The sequence below is a fragment of the Chlorocebus sabaeus genome, chromosome 5 (genome assembly GCF_047675955.1).
Source record: "Chlorocebus sabaeus isolate Y175 chromosome 5, mChlSab1.0.hap1, whole genome shotgun sequence".
Classification (NCBI taxonomy): domain Eukaryota; kingdom Metazoa; phylum Chordata; class Mammalia; order Primates; family Cercopithecidae; genus Chlorocebus; species Chlorocebus sabaeus.
Window position 1 is genome coordinate 65169734 of NC_132908.1, and position 11155 is coordinate 65180888.

At 54.5% G+C, this 11155-nt stretch overlaps 2 protein-coding genes across 12 annotated transcripts in view; one reads left to right on the forward strand and one right to left on the reverse strand.

The window, feature by feature from the left end:
• The window catches only part of NFATC3 (nuclear factor of activated T cells 3), a 152693-nt gene extending 149492 nt beyond the window's left edge, over positions 1–3201 (forward strand). For 2 of the 3 annotated variants that reach the window (XM_007993862.3, XM_038007958.2), the window contains exon 10: positions 305–3201. In XM_007993862.3, the coding sequence (XP_007992053.1) occupies positions 305–426 (122 nt within the window). In that variant the 3' untranslated portion in view covers positions 427–3201. The remainder of the gene's footprint in view (positions 1–304) is intronic. The other variant, XM_007993863.3, reaches the window with a different exon arrangement.
• Positions 946–10484, reverse strand: ESRP2 (epithelial splicing regulatory protein 2). Of its 9 annotated transcripts, none has more exons than XM_007993868.3 (15): positions 9767–10483; positions 9553–9681; positions 7914–8027; positions 7687–7801; positions 7252–7350; positions 6686–6740; positions 6501–6608; positions 6295–6427; positions 6170–6212; positions 5716–6017; positions 5396–5608; positions 5092–5290; positions 4752–4938; positions 4314–4479; positions 946–4240 (listed from the first exon to the last, which is right to left on the reverse strand). In XM_007993868.3, exons 1-15 carry the CDS (start codon positions 9956–9958, stop codon positions 4151–4153), a joined length of 2145 nt encoding a protein of 714 aa, XP_007992059.1. In that variant the 5' UTR covers positions 9959–10483; the 3' UTR covers positions 946–4150. The 9 variants fall into 9 exon arrangements, with proteins under 9 accessions (XP_007992059.1, XP_007992058.1, XP_037863891.1 ...); XM_007993867.3 differs by having other exon boundaries at positions 6501–6611; XM_038007963.2 differs by having other exon boundaries at positions 6501–6641.
• Positions 10485–11155: the final 671 nt, after the last annotated feature.

Sequence of the window (11155 nt, forward strand, 5' to 3'; positions counted from 1 at the left end):
ATGAATTAAAGAAAAGTTAGAGTAAGGTGAATACTTGTTTAAAAGTACCTTTAGAGTGAGGGTAAGCCCCCTTCCCAACCCAAAATGAACTGAATGAGAGGGAGAGAAAAAGAGGTCCAGAGCAGTTTGTGGAGTGATGTTTCCATCTGTAATGCCACTTAGCTCAGGAGCAGGCTTCAGATACTGCCTTTATCGTTACAGAAAGCCATGGGAAGGAAAATGTCTGAGGTAGAGCTCAGCACTTCACATCATAAGGCTAGTCACTCAGAGGTCACTAATCACTCTCCCTTTTCTTGTTTTTCAGTGAACGAGATAATTGGGAGAGACATGTCCCAGATTTCTGTTTCCCAAGGAGCAGGGGTGAGCAGGCAGGCTCCCCTCCCGAGTCCTGAGTCCCTGGATTTAGGAAGATCTGATGGACTCTAACAGTGCTCACTGCAGCCTTGTGTCCACCACCAACTTCTCAGCATGTTTCTCTCCTTGGACCTTGGGTTTCCAACTCTGCAGCCTTCAGGTCTGGCACCAGGAGTGGGACTCACCATTTGTGGGGAAAGCAGCGTTCCTCCACCTCAGGCCTTGGGTAGATTTTGTAAAAGAACAGGAGCAGCATAGGCTGTTTGAGCTTTGGAGAAACGAGCTTTGCTTTTTATATTTAACTAGGATACTTTTACGTGATGGGTGCTTTGAGTGTGAATGCAGCAGGCTCTTGTTTCCGAGGTGCTGCTTTTGCAGGTCACCTGGCTACTTAAGAGAGGATTGGTGATTTGTACTGCTTTATGGTCATTTGAAGGGCCCTTTAGTTTTTATGATAAATTTTTAAAATAGGAACTTTTGATAAGACCTTCCAGAAGCAAAAAAAAAAAAAAAAAAGAAGAAAAAGAAAAAAATCCCAAGCCCACACCTATGCCTCAGAAAGTCAGCATGTGTCCTAAAGATTTTCATAGATTTAGAGGAAATAAAGCCAAATGTAGCTCATACCTCTTTATAAAACTAAACTGTTGTTAGATAAAATGAGAAGAGACCATTCCATCATTGAAGTGTTGGAATATAAAAAGACATTCCAGAGCATAGCCTTTTGGTAACTTTCTAGGTAATCTTGCAATCTCTCCATACTGGCTCCATGTTGAAATTGCTTTTTCCCTCAGGACCCTGGGTTACATGGCTACATTTAAGGTGACTCTGAATGGTGGGGTTTTAGCTTGGTCACTTTCATTTCTTGCCATGATAAAAACTAGTAAGCTGTTCAGTGCTCTTTCTATTTGTGTCATCTGGTCCTAGAACCTTTTCCAAACAGGAGCATCTGCCTTTGGCTGTTCTGTGACCTTTGAAGTCAGTCTCACGGTGGTTTAGGCAGCTTCGCAGTTCTAACTCTTCTCTAGAGGCCAGGCTGTGTGCAGAGCTAAAGCACAGGTGAGCTGTACATCAGCATGGGCAGAGAAAATAGAGGACTCCAGATGTGAAGGTTTTAAGAGTCACACTAGCATGGAAGGCTTATCTGCCATTCTGTTTATAGCCCAAAATGATTCTGACCTACCCTGTCCTGTCTGTATGATCTAAAAACCAGCCTTTTCCCCAGAAGGCTCTGAGCACATCCAGAAGTGATAACCTGACCCTCCACACCAAAGACACCCTGGTGCTGCTGCTGGTGAGACTGGTGTCCAAGGCAGGGCCCAGCAGAAACTGCAGCCTGCTGTCTACCAAAGGAGGTACCCAAGTTGGGTACTTTAAAAAAAAAAACCTGCCCTTACCCCTCTCCCTAATGGGATCTTTTACCTGTTCCTGGGCCTATTACAGAGCCTCTGAAGTTTGCAGTATGCTTTCAAATGAAATAATATACTTCCACTGATTCAGGAAGCAGATTTTTTGAGTGCCTATATGTGAGACAGTGTGCTGGTTGAAGGCCTGATGCTGTTATTCCAGGAGACTGCAGGCCCTTGATGCCAGGACTCTCTCTACTGAGGCCAATTCAGGCCTGGGAAAGGGAGCTGGCCTATTGCCCACCACCTGTTGTCAGTAGGGTTGGAGCTGTTGACTCAGGATGAGGAAGTATGGTCTTTAAAAAAAAAACAAAAATATATTTCAGATTTCTCCCCTAAAGTTAGAGAAAAAGGTCTGTCCTTCAGCAGATCACTGTGGCCCCTCCTGGAGCTGGGTGGTTTCAAATTTTCTTGAAAAGTGAGTTGTGTCACAGAATGTGGATAGTGAGATTTGCTTCTGGGCCTGTGGTTGGAAGCCCACAGCTTCCTTTGGAGGGGCAAGAAGTTGGCCTCTCGATTGACATTCCAGAGAAATGGCCAGACTTGCCTCTACCCTTTTGCCCCTGGTGTAGCTGCCTCACATGGGATTATTGCAAGAGTTCCCCTTGCAATACCCTTTGGGGGCTGCTTTGCTGCCCTCAAGAATTAAAAGCCTCTATGATCCAGAGTTGCTATGCACCAAATTTTGATGCCTTCTAAATACCTTGATGCCTGTAGCACTAGAAATGCTTTCCTATTTAAAATAAACATTAAATTTTAAAATAGAGCTTTGTATATTATGTAAGCATTTTTATATCAGCTTTGTAAAAGCTTTGGTGTTAAGAGTCAATATTTTTTGGCTTTGTAGATAAAGACTTAAATTTTTGTGCAACTTAGTGGTGTTAAAGCACACATCCATTGGACTATGCAAATCAATTTATAGTAGCAGCACTGAGCAACTGGGCACGTGCTAGTATGCACCCCCTCCTACTCTAACTGTGCTAGCTCTTGGGTTGAGGAATGGAATGAGTAGCCTTCTGCTTACTGGAGATGCACAGAGAAACATGGCTGAAAACAGCTTTAAAAGGAACATGTCTTCGGGTTCATGTGTGGTGCTGCTGCCCAGGTGTAAACTATCCCCACCCAGGGCCAGCCATTATCACCAGACCTCTTCTGGGCCTGGCTGTGAAGCCTTGTCTTTGGTATTCAGAATGGATCTTTAAGGCTCAGATGGGCTCAAATTGAAACCTTGTGATTTATAAAATGGATGTTTAGTAAAGGAACTGGTTCTCAGTTATGTTTACAGCACTTGGAATTGTGTGTTCTTGTACATTTTGTATTTTAAAACCTTTTATGGGAGTGCGGTGCTCCTTACACAAATACAAAGGGAAGAAGAGCCAGCAGTTGAGGCTCCTCAGTTTTAGTGCTGAAATAATAAACAATGACAGGTCAACAGTCTCCTTAATCTGTCTGAGTGTTCCTCTGCCTGGGGTTGGTGTGGAACTCCTCACTTTGGGGCAAAGTTAAGGGTCCTGTGGCTTTTAAAAAGTCCATTTGGTTAATAACTTTTCATTTAAGGAAGAGAAAATCGAGTTCCAAATTGCTTCCGAGGCTTCAGTTCTGTACCATTTAATGCGTGCAAAGGACATTCCACAGTGTCTGCTGGGTTCAGGGCAACGGGCTTTCCGAAGGCATACAAGAAAAGTTGGCAAAGTCCCCTTTAAAAGTCAAGCCTGAGTTTTAGTGTGGGGGCCTCCTGCCCCCTAATGTCTTCTGGTGATACTGCAGCACAGTCCATCAAAATAGATCGTGGTTTTGCCATCTGTTACTCCTTATGCCCACCTGGAGAGGGGCTAGCATCTTTAGGTGGGACCATCCCTGGCACAACATGGTCTCTGAGGTCCAGATATTCTGAGGGTAGGGCTGGCTCTCTCTGCCTCCTTATCCCCCACCAGAGGGACAGGGGGAGGTGGAACATTGGGATCTTTACTCAGAGGCTCAGATGGACCCTTGATTCTCCCAGGAATCATACATTGAAGGTACCAGAGCTTCCATTTTAAAAAAGAAAGCAAGTCTGCCGTGGACCTATCAGCCCCACCATATCTGTTGGCATGGGCCACAGCCAGGACACACTAAAGGGCTCTCCAGGTGCCAGTCAAGATGCCTGGCTCAGGCCATCAGGAGCCGGTTAGCCCCATTCCACCCCTAGCCCTGCATGCAGGGTTCAGCCATTGTCTTTGGGGGAAACAGGCAGAAGAATAAGTGGAGGGTGGGGCTTGGGCTCCTCTAGGTACCTTCTGAGAGCTTTGACAAGCCAGAAAGAAGCTACCAGGTTGAGGGTGCTGGTCTTCTGGATGCAGGAGAGACATGTTCACTGAGGATATCAGCTGGCTCTTACCTCCTGGCTTTCTCTCCTACAAACACACCCATTCCTTGGGGGCTTGTAACACAGTGCGAGGTGGGTCACCAACAGGCATCAGACTGGTGTAGTCATCAGCAGGTAGCTACAGAAGGGATGTAGATTTAGGGCAAAGAGCTCAGCCAGACCCGCCAGGCCCTCCAGCCACACAATCTCACCTGGTAGGCCTGGAAGACGCTAAGCAGATCCTTCATACCAGCTGTGTATGGGATACCCTGCATGCGGACCAAAGCTCCTGGCTGGGACAACACTGAGGTGGGAGCAGAGGCCAGGGCAGCAGTGGGTGTGGTGAGGTAGCCCACAGTGGTGGGGGAGACTGGGGGGCTAGGTTGGGAGAGACAAGGTTTAGTCATGCATGCCACATGTGGCCTAGACCGAGTCCTGTTTCCCTCCTCCCTTGCTTCTGCCTTGTGATTAGTTCAATTCCTCCTCCCTGAAGCCCCAGCTTCTACAGAGTCATCTCCGATCTGTTTTGTAGATGGCGTTAGCCAGCTCCCACCTTACTCCCTTGTCATCTAGTCCAAAAAGGGGATCGTGACCCTTCCCCAGATTGGCACAGGGAGCGGGACTGTGGTGTTCTCTTAGCTGCAGGGTACCTTGGGTAGTAGGCTGTGTAGTTCAGGTAGAGTTGAGTGGCTGGCCCTGGATAGTAGGCAACAGGGGTGGGGGCAGCAGGTACCCTGGCAGCTGGGAGCAGTGCTGAAGAGGGGTATAGAGCTGCCGTCTCCGTGGGAATGAGTGTTGGGGTGGCTTGGAAGGTGGCGTAGGTAGGTGGTGAGAGGCCTAGAGACAGAAGGAGGAAGTGCATGTGCACGGAGCCTAGCACTGCCCTGGGTGGGGCAGCCAGAAAGGAGTTCCCGCTATACAAAGTAGTAGGGGCTTACAACAGCCTGACTCCCACAGGCCTCCTTCTTCCCTAGCCCCTAGGGCACTCACAGGGCAGCTTGCAGGGCGGAGGGGACATGCCACTGCGGCCCAAGGTGCCCCCCATCAGCACACGGCTCATCTCCTCTGTGGAACAGGGGACCACCTCCACGTAGCGTTCCTTCATCACCTTCTTATGGCAACGCTGAGCAGTAGCTAGGGCTCGCTCTGCTGATGTCATCTGGATGAAGGCATCGCCCGATGGCCGGCCCTGTGCACACCATCTTGTGAGCAGTTTGTCATGTGTAAGAGTACCTTACCCCTAACACACACCCCTTCCTATTGATGTGTTCCCCCTACCAAGCAGTGGCCTCACCTGCTGGTTGAGCACCATGTGCACACCATGGGGCCGGATGTCAGCTGCTGCCTCCCCCAGAAAGCTCAGGATGTCTTCAATGGTGGCTGTGTAGGGCAGGCCTCGGAGGCGTACACAGTCCCTCCCAGTCCCAGGTGCCAGTGGGAAGGGGATGGGCAGCAGTGGGGCAGTCAGTGTGGGAAGGAGTGGGCCAGATGCATAGCGGTTCAAGACCTAGTAAGGAAGGCAGCAACAGGCTGGTCATGCCAAGTAGGGTGGGGGCACAGAGGGCCACCCTGGAGTAACAGTACTTCTAGGGGTGGAAAGCCCTGGGTGCTCACCTGCTGCACCTCGGCTGCAGTGCTCCGGAAGAGTTCAATGTATCGCTTACCCAGCATGCCCTTGTGCCTGCGCAGTGCAGCCTGTGCCAGCTCCTCACAAGCAAAGAGGGCGAAGGCATCACCAGTCGGCCGGCCGTCAGGGTGGCGCACAAAGAGCAGCCCCTCAGCACCCCCAGTCACTGGGCACTCTGGCCCCAGGAAGCCTAGCACATCCATTGGCCCAGCCGAGAAGGGCAGTCCCCGCAGCCGCAGGATCACTTGGTCTTCCCGTGACAAGAAACGAGCCACCTCTAGTGATGTGCCTGTGTGGGGGACATGGGAGTCACCTGCTGACTTCACTCGTGCCCCTTCAGACACTCACCCATGCAGGGGAGCAGGCAGGCAAGGGGGTGGTGGGGAAGTGAGATATGGATCAAGGACCAGGGGAGCCAGGCCCTGTTTGGGGTATACTCACCCCCTGCGATCTTTACAAACTCCTCCCCTGTCGCCTTATACACCTGTGGGTACAGAGAGCAGCAGCCCGTGGGTCTCAGGCCTGGCTCAGATTGGCCCTGCTCCACTCCCAGCCCAAAGCCCCACCTCAATATAGCGGACGCCCATGTGATGCTTGTGTCTCTGCAGCGCTAGGTCCCGCTGCTCGCTGTCCACAAAGCGGATGAGGGCCTCACCATTTCTGCGGCCCTGGGCGTTGAGGCAGAGTGCTACACCACCCCTGTGGAGCCAGTGCTGTTAGTGCCTCCTGGGTAGGCCTGTCCAGTTGGGCCCACCCACCCCACCACACCCACCTGGCCACGTTGAGCCCTTTGAAGAATCGAGCCACGTCCTGGTCTGATGACTGCCAGGGCAACCCACGAGCCCGTACCACAGTCTCACTGTCCACCACATCTGCCTTGCTGCTGTAGGGGCAGGGCACATTGCTGTCAGAGTTATCCAGCTGTTGTCACCCCCCAGTCCCTGCTCCCACACTCACCAAGGGCCCGTCTCATATTTCTGCTTTATCACCTCAGGCTTCGAAAACAATTGACCTGAGAAAAGATGGTGTGGGGGTCAGCAGGGTCTGCTGGAGAGGGGTCTCCCCACCAAGTTCTGCAAAAAGAGGACAGTTGAGGGAGATGAAGAAATGACAGGCTGAGCGCAGTGGCTCAGGCCTATAATCCCAGCACTTTGGGAGGTCAAGGTGGGTGGATCATTTGCGGTCAGGAGTTCGAGACCAGCCTGGCCAACACGGTGAAACCCAGTCTCGACTAAAAATACAAAAATTAGCCAGGCGTGGTGGCGAGCACCTGTAATCCCAGCTACTCTGGAGGCTGAGGCAGGAGAATAGCTTGAACTCGGAAAGTGGAGGTTGCAGTGAGCTGAGTTTGCACCACTGCACTCTAGCCTAGGCTACAGAGCAAGGCTCTGTCACAAAGAAAAAGAAGAAATGACAAAGAGGCTTCCCCTGTGGTCTCTTAGAGAAGGTCACAGGGGGGAGGAGTAATAGGCCGGCATTCGTTATCCCTGAGAACAGGTGACAGGCAGTGAGGGAAAACTTACTGCTGGACTCTTTGAGTAGATCGAGGATAACAGCTACCATTGTCTTCACTTCCCAGACCCCAAAGTCATCCTCTGTGGCATCTGTCTCCAGTCCTAAATCTATGGGCAGAGAAGTGACAGTGAAGACAGCGTAAGCACGAATCCTGTTTACCCCTGGGCCCAACTCCCCTCCATAGACACATGCTGGAGACCAGCATATACATCTGTTTTGGCCCAGTTCACGTGTGCACTTACAGATCCCCAGTCCAGACATAAGACACATACCCACATTCCAAACTCATCCTAGCACAGACACACAGACACAGGTACACTCAGGGATTTAGCAGATGATGCAGACTTGCATGTGTCCATATTACCCACCCACCAGCATGCGCATACTCAGATACATGCACCCACAGTGGCTTGTCCACCCTAACCCTTCTGGATCACAGATACCCTGTGCCATGGTGGCCACAGTGAGGTCCCTGGCAGGGCAGGTACTTGGATGTTGCATATGGAACTCTCTTCGGAGGTCGTAGAAGGAGAAGAATGTGTCAGGGAGCACCAGGTTCTAGGGGCACATAGGATTGGGGATGAGTGCCCTGCCCACCCTCAGGACAACAGGGGTCCTGGGACCCTTACTGACCCTGCCCCCCCTGCCCGGTTTTCCTTCAGGGGCATACCTTCCTGGAGGCCTCAGGGTGCAGGACCTGTCGCAATAGCTGCTGCCCATCAGTGCAGAGCATGTACGGGCCTCCGCCCAGCAGAGCCACATCCCCATTCACCAGCTGTGAGAACTGGGGATAGGGAGTGGGGAGAGAGAAACACACAGATTCACAGCTGGGCAGGCAGGAAGTGAGGGTAGGAGGAGGAAGGAGGCAGGCTGCAAAGCTGGTTCAGTCAGATGTTCAACCCTATCCTGCCTGGGAAGAAGAGGCCACACCTGTTGAGCCTAGCCCTATGTCCCTTCCCCTCACCCCCCAACCTTGTTCCAGTCCACTGTCACCTCCTCCAGGCCAAATGAGGGCAATCACACATAACCCAAGCCCTCAACACACACACTCCAGGAGTTTGGAGTGGGGCCAGAGCAAACACCTGGAGTGGGACAAACAGGTGGGAAGAGGCGGAGCAAAGCAGGTTAAACCTGTCTCTGACCAGGCACCACCCTCAGACAGGTGGGGGAGGCCCAGTCCTGCCTGAGGCCCAGAAGGCTCATGGTCAATGGCAGCCCCGCCTCCAGGTCTGACCAACCGAGGGGCAGAGAAACTCCAAGGACAGAGCTCTACACTTGGACATCAGGGGCAGCATGAGCTTTGACCCACACCCTATCGACCGGCTGGCACTGAGCTGTTTGCTCATAGAGGGGGTGGCACTCCTGAGGCTGCCCAGCCCTCCCCCAGCCTCCATCCTGGCTGGAGAAGTATAAGCACTAATCACTGACCCACGGACCCTCCCTGCCAATTCTGTGAAACTTTACAACCTTAGGCTGACAGAGCAAGGCAACCCAGCTCTCCTCCAGCAAACTCCCCAAGTGAAGGGCCCAGAGCCCTTCTGGAACAGACAAGAATCATCATCGTGGTGCCTCCTCATCAGGAACCACAAGAGTTGTTGGAAGATGAAAGAATGTGTGCGTATAAAGGACTTAGACTATTACACTCAAGAGTCAGACACAGAGTGAGCGACGTAGTGAAGATAAGGAAAAGAAAACAGCAATGGAAACCACCTCCCACTTCAGCTAGGGCAGGAAGCACCCCAGGCCTTTGCACTCAGCAGGCAGATAGTCCCCCAGGCCAGGCCGGGACAGCGCCCACGCCTGGCCAGCCGGCCGGGACAGGCCTAGACGAGCAGTTTACACCTGGCGGCGTCTACCTCTAGGGCCGACACCGCCCTACGCCTCCACTCCAGCGGCTCCCAAGCGGGCCGAAGACGCGGGCGGCAAGGACTGGTGACCTATATGGGCCCCTCGACCCTTTTCGCTTCCGATCTGCGGCTCAGGGAGACCTGACCCAGCAGGTCTCCCAAAGGCGTCTCGGCCTTGCTCCCCGGGCGGGAACTGGGGATGGATCCCAAAGCCTGCGTCCCGATCCCTTCGGTAGGAGTAGGTTCCTGCAATGGTTGAAAAGTAAGGCGCCCAGGGGAATGGCCGGCACGGGCAGATGAAAGGGACACGCACACGCGAGAGTCGCTCAAAGTTTCAAACAAGACCCCGTCCTGCCGCCCGGGCCGGTTGGTTGCGGCACGCCAGGCCTAGCCTCCGGCAGCCTCTCCTGTCCAGAAATCTCCTCACGGCCAGGCCGTGCCGCCACCCACCCCGGCGCTCACCTGCTGCAGCACCTTGTCCAGCGGCTCTGCCCGCGCCAGGCTGTCGGCGCTCAGGCCGCTAGCCTCGCGGCATTGCGTACTCAGTGCGGCCGCCTCGGCGCGAACCAGAGATTTGTGCAGCGTCCCCACCTGTGAGCGGCGGGGAAAACCGATCAGCCGCGCCCCTCGACCCCGGAAGCTCCCTGGGGACCTCACCGCCTCCTTTCCACCCTACCTGGCGGCTCCGCGGCTCAACCACTTGCCAGACTAGGAGGATTAAGTCGGTCTCATCCGAGCCCAGGTCCCGTCCCAGCGCACCCGCCGTAGCCCCGAACAGGACGACCAGTGATCCGGGACAGGGGCAGGGGTCTGCGGCGGGGTCGGCCCCAGGGTCAGGGCCTGGGGGCGGGGGCGGCGGCGGAGTCATGGCCGCAGAGGAAGGCGGCGCTCGGCCAGACACACGCGGACCGACGAGGCGCACGCAGGCACCGACCGACGGCAGACGCGGATCAGCTTGGGCGGGACACCGTGTGTCGGGGGCGGCACCTGCGGCCCGGCTGGCTCAGTGGGCGCTGCCGAGACCCGCCCGTGGCGCCCCGCGGGGCGGGGCGGCTACCGGCCCAAGCCGTCTCCAGGCTAGTTACCTGCCTGCCCCGCCTGCCACGTGACCGGGGCGGCCCCGGGAACCTTGTGGGAGGGCCGCCACAACCCGGCCCAGGACGCAAGAACTCATAATCCCCGTCTGGGTGCACGCTCAGGATTCGGATTCCTACTTCTAGGGCTGGTCCTGCCTGATTCTTGGGGCTAACCCGTTCTTCGCTCTCCCCCCACTCTTCCCCGGGGGCCGTCAGGCCTCTGCAAAGGACCATGCAAGAGGCCTTCTCTACTCCGAGAGAGTCACACAGGACCTATGGAAGGCGCCAGGAGGCAGTCTAGGGGCTGTGGGGGTCACCACGGCAGGTCTGGGGTTGATGGAAGTCAAAGGGTCAAGGGGGCGGTGAGAGTTGCCGGGTATCACCCTGTGGGGGGATCACCAGAAGTCAGCTGGGAAAGGGGAGGGCGGCGGGAACATAAGGGTTGTTAGAGCTGTGGGGTGGTCACCAGGGATCACAGGTAAGGGTTTGTCCATGCAGACGCTAGGGCCGAGCGGTAGCCTGGCACTGAGAAGTGCCAGAGCGCGGTCGTTGTGGGCTGGAAGTGAGCAGGCCTCAATGCTGGGGAAAGGAACCCCCCCAACCCCAGAAAGCTGCACCCTAGACAAGGCCGAGAGGGGTAGAAGGGGCCTGGAGCCTCGGAACCCCCACGTGTGGGGGCCTGCCTGCTTTCGTCCCTTTCTCGACTATGGAGAAGCTGCCTGGAGATTGCGAGCGCTCTGGCTGATGGGGGAGCTAGCGTTGAGCGTGTGCGCGCGCGTGCGGGCTGCGGATCCTCCCTTTTCCATCCCGCACCTACAGCCCAATTGACAGTCCGGCGTTGGGGGCTCCCAGTGCCCCCTTCGCCCAGTGGAGCTTGGTGAGGCTCCTTTATAGTGCGTTTCCCGGCCGTTCCTTACTTTCCCAAACTCTCCCAGGGAGGTGACTGAGAAACTGAATAAGTGACTGAGAAACTGAATAATCCAGCAGGA

Bases quoted from the DNA above. Each gene is read 5' to 3' on its own strand.
- ESRP2 (XM_038007963.2), bottom strand. From the start codon at position 9,958: ATGACTCCGCCGCCGCCCCCGCCCCCAGGCCCTGACCCTGGGGCCGAC. The intron at 6,642-6,685 runs GTGAGTGTGGGA...ACAGCTGGATAA, and splicing joins AAATATGAGACGGGCCCTTG to CTCTGACAGCAATGTGCCCT. The intron at 6,428-6,500 runs GTGGGTGTGGTG...CTGGCTCCACAG, and splicing joins AAAGGGCTCAACGTGGCCAG to GGGTGGTGTAGCACTCTGCC.